The 18,333-nt window shown below is 52.1% G+C and overlaps 1 protein-coding gene across 2 annotated transcripts in view; it reads right to left on the reverse strand.

Annotated features, from left to right (window-relative positions):
* LOC116354703 (collagen alpha-1(XXVI) chain-like) overlaps nucleotides 1–10,200 on the reverse strand; it is a 46,225-nt gene extending 36,025 nt beyond the window's left edge. The window contains exons 1-3 of one of the 2 annotated variants that reach the window (XM_031795266.1): nucleotides 9,712–10,200; nucleotides 9,271–9,393; nucleotides 9,061–9,158 (exon numbers count right to left, since the gene is read on the reverse strand). In XM_031795266.1, the coding sequence (XP_031651126.1) occupies nucleotides 9,061–9,158; nucleotides 9,271–9,393; nucleotides 9,712–9,884 (394 nt within the window). In that variant the 5' untranslated portion in view covers nucleotides 9,885–10,200. Of the gene's footprint in view, nucleotides 1–9,060; nucleotides 9,165–9,270; nucleotides 9,394–9,711 lie in introns of both variants that reach the window. The other variant, XM_031795265.1, reaches the window with a different exon arrangement.
* Nucleotides 10,201–18,333: the final 8,133 nt, after the last annotated feature.

The raw sequence follows: 18,333 nt of genomic DNA on the forward strand, positions 1-18,333 counted from the left end.
TTCGACCATGCTGGTCATTTATGAACATTGAACATCTTGACCATGTTCTGTTATAATCTCCACCCGGCACAGCCAGAAGAGGACTGGCCACCCCACATAGCCTGGTTCCTCTCTAGGTTTCTTCCTAGGTATTGGCCTTTCTAGGGAGTTTTTCCTAGCCACCGTGCTTCTACACCTGCATTGCTTGCTGTTTGGGGTTTTAGGCTGGGTTTCTGTACAGCACTTTGGGATATCAGCTGATGTACGAAGGGCTATATAAATAAATTTGATTTGATTTGATTTGATTTGTTTGAGTTGTGAACAGAGCCCCAGGACCAGCTTGCTTAGGGGACTCTTCTCCAGGTTCATCTCTCTGTAGATGATGGCTCTGTAGGGTGTGTTTGAGTTGTGAACAGAGCCCCAGGACCAGCTTGCTTAGGGGGACTCTCCTCCAGGTTCATCTCTCTGTAGGTGATGGCTCTGTTGTGGAAGGTTTGGGAATCTCCTCTTTTTAGGTGGTTGTAGAATTTAACGTCTCTTTCCTGGATTTTGATAATTAGCGGGTAGCGGCCTAATTCTGCTCTGCATGCATTATTTTGTGTTTTTCATTGTACACGGAGGATATTTTTGCAGAATTCTGAGGGCAGGGTCTCAATTTGGTGTTTGTCCCTTTTGTGAATTCTTGGTTGGAGAGCGGACCCCAGACCTTACAACCAAAAAGGGCAATGGGTTCTTTAACTGATTCAACTATTTTTTGCCAGATCCTAATTGGTATGTCGAATTGTATGTTCCTTTTGATGGCATAGAAGGCCCTTCTTGCCTTTTCTCTCAGATATTTCTCTCTCTCTCTCCGTCTCTCTCTCTGTTTCTCTCTCTGTTTTTCTCTCTCTCTCTCTCTCTCTCTCTCTCTGTCTCTCTCTCTCTGTCTCTCTCTCTGTCTCTCTCTCTCTGTCTCTCTCTCTCTGTCTCTCTCTCTGTCTCTCTCTCTCTGTCTCTCTCTCTCTGTCTCTCTCTCTCTCTCTGTCTCTCTCTCTCTGTCTCTCTCTCTCTGTCTCTCTCTCTGTCTCTCTCTCTCCGTCTCTCTCTCTGTCTCTCTCTCTCTCTGTTTCTCTGTCTCTCTCTCCGTCTCTCTTTCTGTCTCTCTCTCTCCGTCTCTCTCTCTGTTTCTCTCTCTGTCTGACACCGTTGTCTTTCTCTATCAACCCTCTCCTCAAACTCTCTCTTTAATCAGTCTCCCTCCATCTCTCCATCACACCCCACACTCCTGAAAGTGGAGCAGACTGTTAGTGACATCACTCCCTCAGTCTGGCAGGTCTACACCTCATCTCACAAAGATTATTGGCCTGTTCCCCCCAGTCCAACTTCTCTCTTTACCGGGCTGGGAGTCTAGTGGTCCCCTCAGTCTAACCTCTCTCTTTACATGGCTGGGAGTCTAGTGCCCCCCCCCCCCCCCCCCCCCCCAGTCTAATCTCTCTCTTTACATGGCTGGGAGTCTAGTGCCCCCCCCCCAGTCTAACCGCTCTCTTTACTAGGCTGGGAGTCTAGTGGCCCCCCCAGTCTAACCTCTCTCTTTACTAGGCTGGGAGTCTAGTGGTCCCCCCCAGTCTAACCTCTCTCTTTACTAGGCTGGGAGTCTAGTGGCCCCCCCAGTCTAACCTCTCTCTTTACTAGGCTGGGAGTCTAGTGCCCCCCCCCAGTCTAACCTCTCTCTTTATTAGGCTGGGAGTCTAGTGGCCCCCCCAGTCTAACCTCTCTCTTTACTAGGCTGGGAGTCTAGTGTCACCTCCCCTGTCTAACCCCTCTCTTTATTAGGCTGGGAGTCTAGTGCCCCCCCCAGTCTAACCTCTCTTTTTACTAGGCTGGGAGTCTAGTGCCCCCCCCCAGTCTAACCTCTCTCTTTACTAGGCTGGGAGTCTAGTGCCCCCCCCAGTCTAACCTCTCTCTTTACTAGGCTGGGAGTCTAGTGGTCCCCCCCCCCCCCCAGTCTAACCTCTCTCTTTACTAGGCTGGGAGTCTAGTGGTCCCCTCCAGTCTAACCTCTCTCTTTACTAGGCTGGGAGTCTAGTGGCCCCCCCAGTCTAACCTCTCTCTTTACTAGGCTGGGAGTCTAGTGCCCCCCCCCCCCCCCAGTCTAACCTCTCTCTTTACTAGGATGTGAGTCTTGTGGCCCACCCAGTCTAACCTCTCTCTTTACTAGGCTGGGAGTCTAGTGCCCCCCCCCCCCCAGTCTAACCTCTCTCTTTATTAGGCTGGGAGTCTAGTGGTCCCCCCCCAGTCTAACCTCTCTCTTTACTAGGCTGGGAGTCCAGTGGTCCCCCCCCCCCAGTCTAACCTCTCTCTTTACTAGACTGGGAGTCTAGTGCCCCCCCCCCAGTCTAACCCCTCTCTTTACTAGGCTGGGAGTCTAGTGCCCCCCCCCCCCAGTCTAACCTCTCTCTTTACTAGGCTGGGAGTCTAGTGGCCCCCCCCAGTCTAATCTCTCTCTCTACTAGGCTGGGAGTCTAGTGGTCCCCCCCCAGTCTAACCTCTCTCTTTATTAGGCTGGGAGTCTAGTGCCCCCCCCCCCCCAGTCTAACCTCTCTCTTTACTAGGCTGGGAGTCTAGTGCCCCCCCCCCCCCCCCCCCCCCCCAGTCTAACCTCTCTCTGTACTAGGCTGGGAGTCTAGTGGCCCCCCCCAGTCTTATCTCTCTCTTTACTAGGCTGGGAGTCTAGTGCCCCCCCCAGTCTAACCTCTCTCTTTACTAGGCTGGGAGTCTAGTGCCCCCCCCCCAGTCTAACCTCTCTCTTTACTAGGCTGGGAGTCTAGTGGTCCCCCCCAGTCTAACCTCTCTCTTTACTAGGCTGGGAGTCTAGTGGTCCCCCCCAGTCTAACCTCTCTCTTTACTAGGCTGGGAGTCTAGTGCCCCCCCCCCCCCCCCCCCCCAGTCTAACCTCTCTCTTTACTAGGCTGGGAGTCTAGTGGCCCCCCCAGGCTAACCTCTCTCTTTACTAGGCTGGGAGTCTAGTGCCCCCCCCCCCAGTCTAACCTCTCTCTTTACTAGGCTGGGAGTCTAGTGGTCCCCCCCCCCCCCCCCAGTCTAACCTCTCTCTTTACTAGGCTGGGAGTCTAGTGGCCCCCCCCAGTCTAACCTCTCTCTTTACTAGGCTGGGAGTCTAGTGGCCCCCCCCAGTCTAACCTCTCTCTCTACTAGGCTGGGAGTCTAGTGGTCCCCCCCCAGTCTAACCTCTCTCTTTATTAGGCTGGGAATCTAGTGCCCCCCCAGTCTAACCTCTCTCATTACTAGGCTGGGAGTCTAGTGCCCCCCCCCCCCCCCCCCCCCCCCCCCCCCCCAGTCTAACCTCTCTCTGTACTAGGCTGGGAGTCTAGTGGCCCCCCCAGTCTTATCTCTCTCTTTACTAGGCTGGGAGTCTAGTGGCCCCCCCAGTCTAACCTCTCTCTTTACTAAGCTGGGAGTCTAGTGCCCCCCCCCCAGTCTAACCCCTCTCTTTACTAGGCTGGGAGTCTAGTGCCCCCCCCCCCCAGTCTAACCTCTCTCTTTACTAGGCTGTGAGTCTAGTGGCCCACCCAGTCTAACCTCTCTCTTTACTAGGCTGGGAGTCTAGTGGCCCCCCCCAGTCTAACCTCTCTCTTTACTAGGCTGGGAGTCTAGTGGCCCCCCCCAGTCTAATCTCTCTCTCTACTAGGCTGGGAGTCTAGTGGTCCCCCCCCCAGTCTAACCTCTCTCTTTATTAGGCTGGGAGTCTAGTGCCCCCCCCCCCCCCCCCCAGTCTAACCTCTCTCTTTACTAGGCTGGGAGTCTAGTGCCCCCCCCCCCCCCCCCCCCCCCCCCAGTCTAACCTCTCTCTGTACTAGGCTGGGAGTCTAGTGGCCCCCCCCAGTCTTATCTCTCTCTTTACTAGGCTGGGAGTCTAGTGGCCCCCCCAGTCTAACCTCTCTCTTTACTAGGCTGGGAGTCTAGTGCCCCCCCCCCCAGTCTAACCTCTCTCTTTACTAGGCTGGGAGTCTAGTGGTCCCCCCCAGTCTAACCTCTCTCTTTACTAGGCTGGGAGTCTAGTGGTCCCCCCCAGTCTAACCTCTCTCTTTACTAGGCTGGGAGTCTAGTGGTCCCCCCCAGTCTAACCTCTCTCTTTACTAGGCTGGGAGTCTAGTGCCCCCCCCAGTCTAACCTCTCTCTTTACTAGGCTGGGAGTCTAGTGGTCCCCCCCCCCCCAGTCTAACCTCTCTCTTTACTAGGCTGGGAGTCTAGTGGCCCCCCCCAGGCTAACCTCTCTCTTTACTAGGCTGGGAGTCTAGTGCCCCCCCCCCCAGTCTAACCTCTCTCTTTACTAGGCTGGGAGTCTAGTGGTCCCCCCTCCCCCCCCAGTCTAACCTCTCTCTTTACTAGGCTGGGAGTCTAGTGCCCCCCCCCCCAGTCTAACCTCTCTCTTTACTAGGCTGGGAGTCTAGTGGCCCCCCCCAGTCTAACCTCTCTCTCTACTAGGCTGGGAGTCTAGTGGTCCCCCCCCAGTCTAACCTCTCTCTTTACTAGGCTGTGAGTCTAGTGGCCCACCCAGTCTAACCTATCTCTTTACTAGGCTGGGAGTCTAGTGCCCCTCCCCCCAGTCTAACCTCTCTCTTTATTAGGCTGGGAGTCTAGTGGTCCCCCCCCAGTCTAACCTCTCTCTTTACTAGGCTGGGAGTCTAGTGATCCCCCCCCCCCCCAGTCTAACCTCTCTCTTTACTAGGCTGGGAGTCTAGTGCCCCCCCCCCCCCAGTCTAAACTCTCTCTTTACTAGGCTGGGAGTCTAGTGCCCCCCCCCCCCCAGTCTAACCCCTCTCTTTACTAGGCTGGGAGTCTAGTGCCCCCCCCCCCCCCCCAGTCTAACCTCTCTCTTTACTAGGCTGTGAGTCTAGTGGCCCACACAGTCTAACCTCTCCCTTTACTAGGCTGGGAGTCTAGTGCCCCCCCCCAGTCTAACCTCTCTCTCTACTAGGCTGGGAGTCTAGTGGTCCCCCCCCAGTCTAACCTCTCTCTTTATTAGGCTGGGAGTCTAGTGCCCCCCCAGTCTAACCTCTCTCTTTACTAGGCTGGGAGTCTAGTGCCCCCCCCCCCCAGTCTAACCTCTCTCTTTACTAGGCTGGGAGTCTAGTGCCCCCCCCCCCCAGTCTAACCTCTCTCTTTACTAGGCTGTGAGTCTAGTGGCCCACACAGTCTAACCTCTCCCTTAACTAGGCTGGGAGTCTAGTGGCCCCCCCCAGTCTAACCTCTCTCTCTACTAGGCTGGGAGTCTAGTGGTCCCCCCCCAGTCTAACCTCTCTCTTTATTAGGCTGGGAGTCTAGTGCCCCCCCAGTCTAACCTCTCTCTTTACTAGGCTGGGAGTCTAGTGCCCCCCCCCCCCCAGTCTAACCTCTCTCTTTACTAGGCTGGGAGTCTAGTGCCCCCCCAGTCTAACCTCTCTCTTTACTAGGCTGGGAGTCTAGTGCCCCCCCCCCCCCCCAGTCTAACCTCTCTCTGTACTAGGCTGGGAGTCTAGTGGCCCCCCCCAGTCTTATCTCTCTCTTTACTAGGCTGGGAGTCTAGTGGTCCCCCCAGTCTAACCTCTCTCTTTACTAGGCTGGGAGTCTAGTGCCCCCCCCCCCCCAGTCTAACCTCTCTCTTTACTAGGCTGGGAGTCTAGTGGTCCCCCCCAGTCTAACCTCTCTCTTTACTAGGCTGGGAGTCTAGTGGTCCCCCCCAGTCTAACCTCTCTCTTTACTAGGCTGGGAGTCTAGTGCCCCCCCCCCCCAGTCTAACCTCTCTCTTTACTAGGCTGGGAGTCTAGTGGCCCCCCCCAGTCTAACCTCTCTCTTTACTAGGCTGGGAGTCTAGTGGTCCCCCCCAGTCTAACCTCTCTCTTTACTAGGCTGGGAGTCTAGTGGCCCCCCCCCCAGTCTAACCTCTCTCTTTACTAGGCTGCCTCCCTACCGCTTTACAAGAATCTCTACCCTGCTGTTATTTGTTTCATAGAGTTGATTAAAGGCTTGATGAGCAGGTACACAACCACTTAACCACAGCAACCCTTTCAACTTACTTTTATTGTGGAACATGTTCCTAAATGTAATTTAAAAAAAGGCTCCCATGTCCCAAACTAAAATAGCTACAGTACTGTAGCAGTATATCAACCAGCAGTGTATCACAGCTACAGTACTGTAGCAGTATACCAACCAGCAGTATATCGCAGCTACAGTACTGTAGCAGTATACCAACCAGCAGTGTATCACAGCTACAGTACTGTAGCAGTATACCAACCAGCAGTATATCACAGCTACAGTACTGTAGCAGTATACCAACCAGCAGTATATCGCAGCTACAGTACTGTAGCAGTATACCAACCAGCAGTATATCACAGCTACAGTACTGTAGCAGTATACCAACCAGCAGTGTATCACAGCTACAGTACTGTAGCAGTATACCAACCAGCAGTGTATCACATCTACAGTACTGTAGCAGTATACCAACCAGCAGTACATCACAGCTACAGTACTGTAGCAGTATACCAACCAGCAGTGTATCACAGCTACAGTACTGTAGCAGTATACCAACCAGCAGTATACCAACCAGCAGTGTATCACAGCTACAGTACTGTAGCAGTATACCAACCAGCAGTGTATCACAGCTACAGTACTGTAGCAGTATACCAACCAGCAGTGTATCAAAGCTACAGTACTGTAGCAGTATACCAACCAGCAGTGTATCACAGCTACAGTACTGTAGCAGTATACCAACCAGCAGTATATCACAGCTACAGTACTGTAGCAGTATACCAACCAGCAGTATATCACAGCTACAGTACTATAGCAGTATACCAACCAGCAGTATACCAACCAGCAGTATATCACAGCTACAGTACTATAGCAGTATACCAACCAGCAGTATATCACAGCTACAGTACTGTAGCAGTATACCAACCAGCAGTATATCACAGCTACAGTACTGTAGCAGTATACCAACCAGCAGTATATCACAGCTACAGTACTGTAGCAGTATACCAACCAGCAGTATACCAACCAGCAGTATATCACAGCTACAGTACTGTAGCAGTATACCAACCAGCAGTATATCACAGCTACAGTACTGTAGCAGTATACCAACCAGCAGTATATCGCAGCTACAGTACTGTAGCAGTATACCAACCAGCAGTATATCGCAGCTACAGTACTGTAGCAGTATACCAACCAGCAGTATATCACAGCTACAGTACTGTAGCAGTATACCAACCAGCAGTATATCCCAGCTACAGTACTGTAGCAGTATACCAACCAGCAGTATATCATGCAGTAGCTTCAATACTTCACACTTACTTTTCTCCCTCGTGTGCCAGGAAACGGCTATCTCAAAAACTCAGATGTGCCATACTAATGTCGAGTCTGTTACAGTCCCATACAACAGCAACTGGCCAACACCTTTAAAACTCTGATCACATAGTACAGTACTTTGCTGAACTAAGATGACTGAGGTAAAGGATGAAGGCAGAGGGTTGTGACCCGTGGAGGGTAGACACGAGTAAAAACAGTTTATCCAAAAATGCATTGAAAGTATAAGGGAGCGTTACTTTTCACAACGAGACTTTTTTACCACTACATCACTGATCACATTATACCACATCTTTCTATTTACCACTACATCACGGATCACATTATACCACATCTTTCTATTTACCACTACATCACTGATCACATTATACCACATCTTTACCACTACATCACTGATCACATTATACCACATCTTTCTATTTACCACTACATCACTGATCACATTATACCACATCTTTACCACTACATCACTGATCACATTATACCACATATTTCTATTTACCACTACATCACTGATCACATTATACCCATCTTTCTATTTACCACTACATCACTGATCACATTATACCACATCTTTCTATTTACCACTACATCACTGATCACATTATACCACATCTTTACCACTACATCACTGATCACATTATACCACATCTTTCTATTTACCACTACATCACTGATCACATTATACCACATCTTTCTATTTACCACTACATCAATGATCACATTATACCACATCTTTACCACTACATCACTGATCACATTATACCACATCTTTACCACTACATCACTGATCACATTATACCACATCTTTACCACTACATCACTGATCACATTATACCACATCTTTACCACTACATCACTGATCACATTATACCACATCTTTCTATTTACCACTACATCACTGATCACATTATACCACATCTTTCTATTTACCACTACATCACATTATACCACATCTTTCTATTTACCACTACATCAATTATCACATTATACCACATCTTTCTATTTACCACTACATCACTGATCACATTATACCACAACTTTCTATTTACCACTACATCACTGATCACATTATACCCATATTTCTATTTACCACTACATCACTGATCACATTATACCACATCTTTCTATTTACCACTACATCACTGATCACATTATACCACATCTTTCTATTTACCACTACATCACTGATCACATTATACCCATCTTTCTATTTACCACTACATCACTGATCACATTATACCACATATTTCTATCCTAGTCCAACGCTCTAACCACTAGGCTAGCCTGCCGCCCCACGGGTTTACATTAGGGTGAGGATACAGGGTTATATGGGTTTACATTAGGGTGAGGATACAGGGTTATATGGGTTTACATTAGGGTGAGGATAAAGGGTTATATGGGTTTACATTAGGGTGAGGATACAGGGTTATATGGGTTTACATTAGGGTGAGGATACAGGGTTATATGGGTTTACATTAGGGTGAGGATACAGGGTTATATGGGTTTACATTAGGGTGAAGAAAGACACAGGGTTATTTATTTTATTTTACCATGAACCTTTATTTTACCTTTAACTCGGGGGTTTGAACTTGCAACCTTCTGGTTACTAGTCCAACGCTCTAACCACTAGGCTACCCTGCCGCCCCATGGGTTTACAATAGGGTGAGGTAAGATACAGGGTTATATGGGTTTACATTAGGACGAGGTAAGATAGAGAGCATGATTATAAGTGTGGATGCTCACCTACTTGACATTGATCTCCTGCAAACCCAGGACAGCACCTCCACTCCAGAGCAGTGACCTGCCGATAGGCCACTTTGTAAGACGGCCTGACCACGGTCCTGTAGCTGACAGGAACGTCATCATTTGGACGAGTACTACTATATACAGTATAAAATACAGTATTTATATCAAAAACAGGACTCTGGGGTCGTCTGGTCCATCCAGTCCTACCTGATGAGTTTGGAGCAGGGTCCTGGCCAGCGGCAGCCTTGGAACACTCTCTGCACTGTGGTCTCTGTCCCATTGCGCACCTGGCATGTCACCGTCCTCGACACTGTAAACTGGCACCAGTTCCTGTAATTACAGACAGATCATATGGGACTTGTTATCTTAAACATCACAAGTCACACTGACTACTATCCTTTTAGTAAGGTTCTCAAACACTCCAAAACCTTCTCCCTAATCCCATTAATCTGTATTTTTACCCACTATAGATGTCGATCATACGATAATAGAAAGTGTCACCTCTTGCCCGTTTCCGCGTCGGTCTGATTATCAATAGTCAAACATTTTGACATCACTCTTCCTATGGTGACATTGTAAATAAATGATGTTACTTGGCTAACCCTGACCATCCACGCAAAAGATCATCTCCGTTCGTAATGCGCTCACCTGGGCTGGGTGTTTGATCCGCTGAGAGGTGAACCGGTACTCGCGCTCCGCTCCGAGCTGACACGTTGAACAGTTACGCCGGGAAACTGGTAAATATATCTCGTTCCCGTCGAATGACAGATCAGAAATATCCATATTATGCAGAGAGCGCACGGGAGCGATGCCATTGCCATCTCGACAGAGTTCAAAAGTGCTACTTGTTGAAGGGCTTTCGTTGAGTTTTGAAAATCTGCGTTTGAAACCTTTCTTTTCCAGATGGGGGGAGACTGCTTTCCAAAAAATCCCCTGTACACTAAGCGCTCATGAGTTCGTCATGGTGCAGAGTGACTTCAAGACAGAGTGCTTTAACCCAACAACTCAAGTGAAATGAATCACACCATCATGCACATGAAAGATATCTGCGTTTTAAACGTTACTCTGACGTTTGGCCCCCTGCGAGGATGAAGGAGTCAGATATCCACATTATTTAGCTTCCCACCGCGCGCGTAAAAAGCGTGCAGAAGAGAGGTAGAACATCACAACTGAGCACCGTCTCTCTCTCTCTCTCCGTCTCAAGACGAGAGAGTTTGGGAAGCAAAGCCGCTGCTTCTCATGTTTAGGTTAAATCGCAAGGATTTTTAAACAATTCCACTTATTCCTATGGATTATAAGGGCATGCAGAGCCTGTCATATCCACATGGGCCATTTTCAATAGGTTTATGTGCTCTTTTTTAGCCTAAATTTGCAGAACAGTTTCATCATATTTGTTAGCAAAAACTCTTTAATTCTGTTTAAAACATTAAAATCACAATATCAATGTGTTTAATCAGAATTCATTCCAGTGAATTTTGGAATTAATGTCTGCCTAAACATTTGAGGTATCTTTGCTAATATCTCGATGACATAGATACATTGCTATCATGACACAAGGCGAGACACAGATGCAGACACAGGAGGCAGATGGTTGGAGTTTAAGATGTTTAATAAAGCCAAAGGGAATAGATAGGCAAGAGAATGGTCGTGGACAGGTACAAGGTCACAACCAGTTCAAAGTTCAGGAGGTACCTAAGGGCAGGCAGGCAGGCTCGAGGTCAGGGCAGGCAGAATGGTCAGGCAGGCAGGCTCGAGGTCAGGGCAGGCGGAATGGTCAGGCAGGCAGGCTCGAGGTCAGGGCAGGCAGAATGGTCAGGCAGGCAGGCTCGAGATCAGGGCAGGCAGAATGATGGTCAGGCAGGCTCGAGGTCAGGGCAGGCAGAATGGTCAGGCAGGCGGGCAGGCTCGAGGTCAGGGCAGGCAGAATGGTCAGGCAGGCGGGCAGGCTCGAGGTCAGGGCAGGCAGAATGGTCAGGCAGGCGGGCAGGCTCGAGGTCAGGGCAGGCAGAATGGTCAGGCAGGCAGGCTCGAGGTCAGGGCAGGCAGAATGGTCAGGCAGGCGGGCAGGCTCGAGGTCAGGGCAGGCAGAATGGTCAGGCAGGCGGGCAGGCTCGAGGTCAGGGCAGGGAATAGGCAAGAGAATGGTCGTGGACAGGCAAAAGGTCACAAACAGTTCCGAGTTCAGGAGGTACCTAAGGGCAGGCAGGCAGGCAGGCTCGAGGTCAGGGCAGGCAGAATGGTCAGGCAGGCGGGCAGGCTCGAGGTCAGGGCAGGCAGAATGGTCAGGCGGGCAGGCTCGAGGTCAGGGCAGGCAGAATGGTGAGGCAGGCAGGCAGGCTCGAGGTCAGGGCAGGCAGAATGGTCAGGCAGGCAGGCTCGAGGTCAGGGCAGGCAGAATGGTCAGGCAGGCAGGCTCGAGGTCAGGGCAGGCAGAATGGTCAGGCAGGCAGGCAGGCTCGAGGTCAGGGCAGGCAGAATGGTCAGGCAGGCAGGCTCGAGGTCATGGCAGGCAGAATGGTCAGGCAGGCTCGAGGTCAGGGCAGGGAGAATGGTCAGGCAGGCTCGAGGTCAGGGCAGGGAGAATGGTCAGGCAGGCTCGAGGTCAGGGCAGGGAGAATGGTCAGGCAGGCTCGAGGTCAGGGCAGGCAGAATGGTCAGGCAGGCAGGCAGGCTCGAGGTCAGGGCAGGCAGAATGGTCAGGCAGGCAGGCTCGAGGTCATGGCAGGCAGAATGGTCAGGCAGGCTCGAGGTCAGGGCAGGGAGAATGGTCAGGCAGGCTTGAGGTCAGGGCAGGGAGAATGGTCAGGCAGGCTCGAGGTCAGGGCAGGGAGAATGGTAGGCAGGCAGGCTCGAGGTCAGGGCAGGCAGAATGGTCAGGCAGGCTCGAGGTCAGGGCAGGCAGAATGGTCAGGCAGGCTCGAGGTCAGTGCAGGCAGAATGGTCAGGCAGGCAGGCTCGAGGTCAGGGCAGGCAGAATGGTCAGGCAGGCAGGCTCGAGGTCAGGGCAGGCAGAATGGTCAGGCAGGCTCGAGGTCAGGGCAGGCAGAATGGGCAGGCAGGCTCGAGGTCATGGCAGGCAGAATGGTCAGGCAGGCTCGAGGTCAGGGCAGGGAGAATGGTCAGGCAGGCTCGAGGTCAGGGCAGGGAGAATGGTCAGGCAGGCTCGAGGTCAGGGCAGGGAGAATGTTCAGGCAGGCTTGAGGTCAGGGCAGGGAGAATGGTCAGGCAGGCTCGAGGTCAGGGCAGGGAGAATGGTCAGGCAGGCTCGAGGTCAGGGCAGGGAGAATGGTCAGGCAGGCAGGCTCGAGGTCAGGGCAGGGAGAATGGTCAGGCAGGCTCGAGGTCAGGGCAGGCAGAATGGTCAGGCAGGCAGGCTCGAGGTCAGGGCAGGCAGAATGGTCAGGCAGGCTCGAGGTCAGGGCAGGCAGAATGGGCAGGCAGGCTCGAGGTCATGGCAGGCAGAATGGTCAGGCAGGCTCGAGGTCAGGGCAGGGAGAATGGTCAGGCAGGCTCGAGGTCAGGGCAGGGAGAATGGTCAGGCAGGCTCGAGGTCAGGGCAGGGAGAATGTTCAGGCAGGCTTGAGGTCAGGGCAGGGAGAATGGTCAGGCAGGCTCGAGGTCAGGGCAGGGAGAATGGTCAGGCAGACTCGAGGTCAGGGCAGGGAGAATGGTCAGGCAGGCAGGCTCGAGGTCAGGGCAGGGAGAATGGTCAGGCAGGCTCGAGGTCAGGGCAGGCAGAATGGGCAGGCAGGCTCGAGGTCATGGCAGGCAGAATGGTCAGGCAGGCTCGAGGTCAGGGCAGGGAGAATGGTCAGGCAGGCTCGAGGTCAGGGCAGGGAGAATGGTCAGGCAGGCTCGAGGTCAGGGCAGGGAGAATGTTCAGGCAGGCTTGAGGTCAGGGCAGGGAGAATGGTCAGGCAGGCTCGAGGTCAGGGCAGGGAGAATGGTCAGGCAGACTCGAGGTCAGGGCAGGGAGAATGGTCAGGCAGGCAGGCTCGAGGTCAGGGCAGGGAGAATGGTCAGGCAGGCTCGAGGTCAGGGCAGGCAGAATGGTCAGGCAGGCTCGAGGTCATGGCAGGCAGAATGGTCAGGCAGGCTCGAGGTCAGGGCAGGGAGAATGGTCAGGCAGGCTCGAGGTCAGGGCAGGGAGAATGGTCAGGCAGGCTCGAGGTCAGGGCAGGGAGAATGTTCAGGCAGGCTTGAGGTCAGGGCAGGGAGAATGGTCAGGCAGGCTCGAGGTCAGGGCAGGGAGAATGGTCAGGCAGACTCGAGGTCAGGGCAGGGAGAATGGTCAGGCAGGCAGGCTCGAGGTCAGGGCAGGGAGAATGGTCAGGCAGGCTCGAGGTCAGGGCAGGCAGAATGGTCAGGCAGGCTCGAGGTCAGGGCAGGCAGAATGGTCAGGCAGGCTCGAGGTCAGGGCAGGGAGAATGGTCAGGCAGGCAGGCTCGAGGTCAGGGCAGGCAGAATGGTCAGGCAGGTAGGCAGGCTCGAGGTCAGGGCAGGCAGAATGGTCAGGCAGGCTCGAGGTCAGGGCAGGCAGAATGGTCAGGCAGGCTCGAGGTCAGGGCAGGCAGAATGGTCAGGCAGGCTCGAGGTCAGGGCAGGCAGAATGGTCAGGCAGGCTCGAGGTCAGGGCAGGCAGAATGGTCAGGCAGGCAGGCAGGCTCGAGGTCAGGGCAGGCAGAATGGTCAGGCAGGCAGGCAGGCTCGAGGTCAGGGCAGGCAGAATGGTCAGGCAGGCAGGCAGGCTCGAGGTCAGGGCAGGCAGAATGGTCAGGCAGGCTCGAGGTCAGGGCAGGCAGAATGGTCAGGCAGGCGGGCTCGAGGTCAGGGCAGGCAGAATGGTCAGGCAGGCGGGCAGGCTCGAGGTCAGGGCAGGCAGAATGGTCAGGCAGGCAGGCTCGAGGTCAGGGCAGGCAGAATGGTCAGGCAGGCGGGCAGGCTCGAGGTCAGGGCAGGCAGAATGGTCAGGCAGGCGGGCAGGCTCGAGGTCAGAAAACAAGGGTCAGAACCGGGAGGGCTTGCAAAAGGAGAAACGGCAAAGCAGGAAACCGCTGGTAGGCTTGGAGACAGGGATACATACACTGGCCCAGAGAGACAGGGATACATACACTGGCCCAGAGAGACAGGGATACATACACTGGCCCAGAGAGACAGGGATACATACACTGGCCCAGAGAGACAGGGATACATACACTGGCCCAGAGAGACAGGAAACACAGGGATACATACACTGGCCCAGAGAGACAGGAAACACAGGGATACATACAACGCGGAAAACAAGCGACACCTGGAGGGGGTGGAGACAATAACGAGGACAGGTGAAACAGATCAGGGTGTGACACAGTGCATCGTTATTGTTCTGGTTAGATCGCCCCCTACTGACATAATCTAAAAATCAGTTACAACTGAGCGTGTCTGTCAAGCCCTGACCTTCGTTATCTATGTTTTATGTATTGGTCAGGTCAGGGTGTGACAAGGGTGGGTATGTGTGCTTTTGTCCTATCTAGGGTTTTTGTCCTCTTCGCTAGTTAGCATGTGCCGGAGTCCTCTTCGCTAGTTAGCATGTGCCGGAGTCCTCTTCGCTAGTTAGCAGGTGTCGGAGTCCTCTTCCCTAGTTAGCATGTGCCGGAGTCCTCTTCGCTAGTTAGCATGTGCCGGAGTCCTCTTCGCTAGTTAGCATGTGCCGGAGTCCTCTTCGCTAGTTAGCATGTGCCGGAGTCCTCTTCGCTAGTTAGCATGTGCCGGAGTCCTCTTCGCTAGTTAGCATGTGCCGGAGTCCTCTTCGCTAGTTAGCATGTGACTGTTAGACACTGTCCTTTGCTCCCGCTTGCCAAGCACCTGCCCTCACCATCGTTAACAGAACTGAGGGGAAACAGTTCCCAAAAGGCGGGGTGAAGGAAACTGTCTACCGGTGTTGCCAGGAGGCGGGGGGCGACACCTGCCTTCGCTGTCGTTAACAGAACTGAGGGAAAACAGTGCCCAGGAGGCGGGGGGCGACACCTGCCTTCGCTGTCGTTAACAGAACTGAGGGGAAACAGGGAAAAACAGTGCCTGACAGGCGGGGGCGAAGGACACTTCCGGGTTAGTTCTACAAATCTTTTCTACCGGTGTGTACTAGCTATAGTTAGCTACCGTTGTACCCCCGCCTCTTCTTCATCTGTGGGGTTAATTGGGGGTTGGCATCCAACGGTGCATTGATGTCACCTACCGTTCCGGAGCGGCCTCGCCTCCCACCTGTTCCAGAGCGGCCCCGCCTCCCACCTGTTCCGGAGCGGCCCGCCTCCCACCTGTTCCGGAGCGGCCTCGCCTCCCACCTGTTCCGGAGCGGCCCCGCCTCCCACCGGTTCCGGAGCGGCCCCGCCTCCCACCTGTTCCGGAGCGGCCCCGCCTCCCACCTGTTCTGGAGAAGGCCCCGCCTCCCACCTGTTCTGGAGAAGGCCCCGCCTCCCACCTGTTCCGGAGCGGCCCCGCCTCCCACCTGTTCTGGAGAAGGCCCCGCCTCCCACCTGTTCCGGAGCGGCCCGCCTCCCACCTGTTCCGGAGCGGCCCCGCCTCCCACCTGTTCCGGAGCGGCCCCGCCTCCCACCTGTTCTAGCTTAATAATTGACCAATAGAAGTATAAAGAGGGGTTCCTGCAGATGCAGGAATGCCCACATGCAGGAACGCCCCGAATTGCGGGCTGCAGTTGCACTCTTCTCTCCCTGGCTGCTGGCCTCTCAGGTCCGGCTCCAGCCATAGACAGTTATTTTTGGAACTCAGTCGTGATCTCAATTTAATATTGAGAGTAAGAATAATAGAGTACACCAGATGAAATTTCAAGAAAATAATTGGGCATCAGCAGTTTTTCCTTTTTATGACGGTCACTCAATTAGCCATGTCAGCTAGAAATGTTTTGATAGTTAGTTAATCTAGCCAGCTATCTAAACTTCTCAAAGGTTGCTAGATCAAATCCCCAAGCTGACAAGGTAAACATCTGTTGTTCTGTCCCTGAACAAGGCAGTTAAACCCACTGTTCCCCAGTAGGTCATCATTGTCAATAAGATTTTGTTCTTAACTGACTTGACTAATTAAATGTAAAAAAAAATATTATGGGTGATATCTTTTGAATGGTTAGGGATAAAATCAAGATGTTTTCTCTGAGGAAAACAGGAAGACTTGGCCACTACGTTGGCCACTACGTTGGCTACTACGTTACGTTGGCTACTACGTTGGCCACTACGTTGGCTACAGAAAAAAAGTTGAGAAAACTGCAAGGTTAGAGCGAGATACAAATCCAACAGCGTTTTAATACTCAAGGGTGTAAAAAAACAAACATAGCTAGACCGTTGTTTTACTATTGAAACTTAATGTTGCTATTGTTTTTAGTTTGGTAAAACAGCTTGCGTTTCATAACCAGTCAAAAGGGGTATCTAACTAGAAGGCTGGTGGTGACTGGTTAGCTAACCAAGCGAGATGCGTCTGCTTGTCTGCCCACTTCCTGCTCCCCCTGCAGTTCACCAGCTGATTTAGGCTAGGCCGTGTGTGCCATGTGTGGCGAGTCCTATTAATTGTGCTTATCACAGAAAAGCTCTCAATCTCTCCAAAAACTCTTGTCCAGTCCACATAGTAGTCAGATTTAAGTCACAGAGATAATTTTGTCTTGTTTTAGTCAATTGAAATGAAAAAAATGTTTTGGTTTCTAGTTTTTTTCTGGGTTTATTTAGGCAGTTATTGTTTTGTCAAATGCCACCGAAAAAGAGGTGTATCCCAGCTGAGCCCAAATGGTGAAATGGTGGTGAACATGCACGTGAATCTGAAGTGTCCTGTTAGGCTGAAGGAGACCGAGGTGGTTAGAATAATCACTGTCCATCATGTCTCCTCTCTGGAGGTGGTTAGAATAAGGACTGTCCATCATGTCTCCTCTCTGGAGGTGGTTAGAATAAGGACTGTCCATCATGTCTCCTCTCTGGAGGTGGTTAGAATAAGGACTGTCCATCATGTCTCCTCTCTGGAGGTGGTTAGAATAAGGACTGTCCATCATGTCTCCTCTCTGGAGGTGGTTAGAATAAGGACTGTCCAACATGTCTCCTCTCTGGAGGTGGTTAGAATAAGGACTGTCCATCATGTCTCCTCTCTGGAGGTGGTTAGAATAAGGACTGTCCATCATGTCTCCTCTCTGGAGGTGGTCAGAATAAGGACTGTCCAGCATGTCTCCTCTCTGGAGGTGGTTAGAATAAGGACTGTCCATCATGTCTCCTCTCTGGAGGTGGTTAGAATAAGGACTGTCCATCATGTCTCCTCTCTGGAGGTGGTTAGAATAAGGACTGTCCAGCATGTCTCCTCTCTGGAGGTGATTAGAATAAGGACTGACCATCATGTCTCCTCTCTGGAGGTGGTTAGAATAATCACTGTCCATCATGTCTCCTCTCTGGAGGTGGTTAGAATAAGGACTGTCCATCATGTCTCCTCTCTGGAGGTGGTTAGAATAAGGACTGTCCATCATGTCTCCTCTCTGGAGGTGGTTAGAATAAGGACTGTCCATCATGTCTCCTCTCTGGAGGTGGTTAGAATAAGGACTGTCCAACATGTCTCCTCTCTGGAGGTGGTTAGAATAAGGACTGTCCATCATGTCTCCTCTCTGGAGGTGGTTAGAATAAGGACTGTCCATCATGTCTCCTCTCTGGAGGTGGTTAGAATAAGGACTGTCCATCATGTCTCCTCTCTGGAGGTGGTTAGAATAAGGACTGTCCATCATGTCTCCTCTCTGGAGGTGGTTAGAATAAGGACTGTCCATCATGTCTCCTCTCTGGAGGTGGTTAGAATAAGGACTGTCCATCATGTCTCCTCTCTGGAGGTGGTTAGAATAAGGACTGTCCAACATGTCTCCTCTCTGGAGGTGGTTAGAATAAGGACTGTCCAACATGTCTCCTCTGGAGGTGGTTAGAATAAGGACTGTGCAACATGTCTCCTCTCTGGAGGTGGTTAGAATAAGGACTGTCCATCATGTCTCCTCTGGAGGTGGTTAGAATAAGGACTGTCCATCATGTCTCCTCTCTGGAGGTGGTTAGAATAAGGACTGTCCATCATGTCTCCTCTCTGGAGGTGGTTAGAATAAGGACTGTCCATCATGTCTCCTCTCTGGAGGTGGTTAGAATAAGGACTGTCCAACATGTCTCCTCTGGAGGTGGTTAGAATAAGGACTGTGCAACATGTCTCCTCTCTGGAGGTGGTTAGAATAAGGACTGTCCATCATGTCTCCTCTCTGGAGGTGGTTAGAATAAGGACTGT

Source organism: Oncorhynchus kisutch, linkage group LG18, assembly GCF_002021735.2.
Source record: "Oncorhynchus kisutch isolate 150728-3 linkage group LG18, Okis_V2, whole genome shotgun sequence".
NCBI classification, from domain to species: Eukaryota; Metazoa; Chordata; class Actinopteri; order Salmoniformes; family Salmonidae; genus Oncorhynchus; species Oncorhynchus kisutch.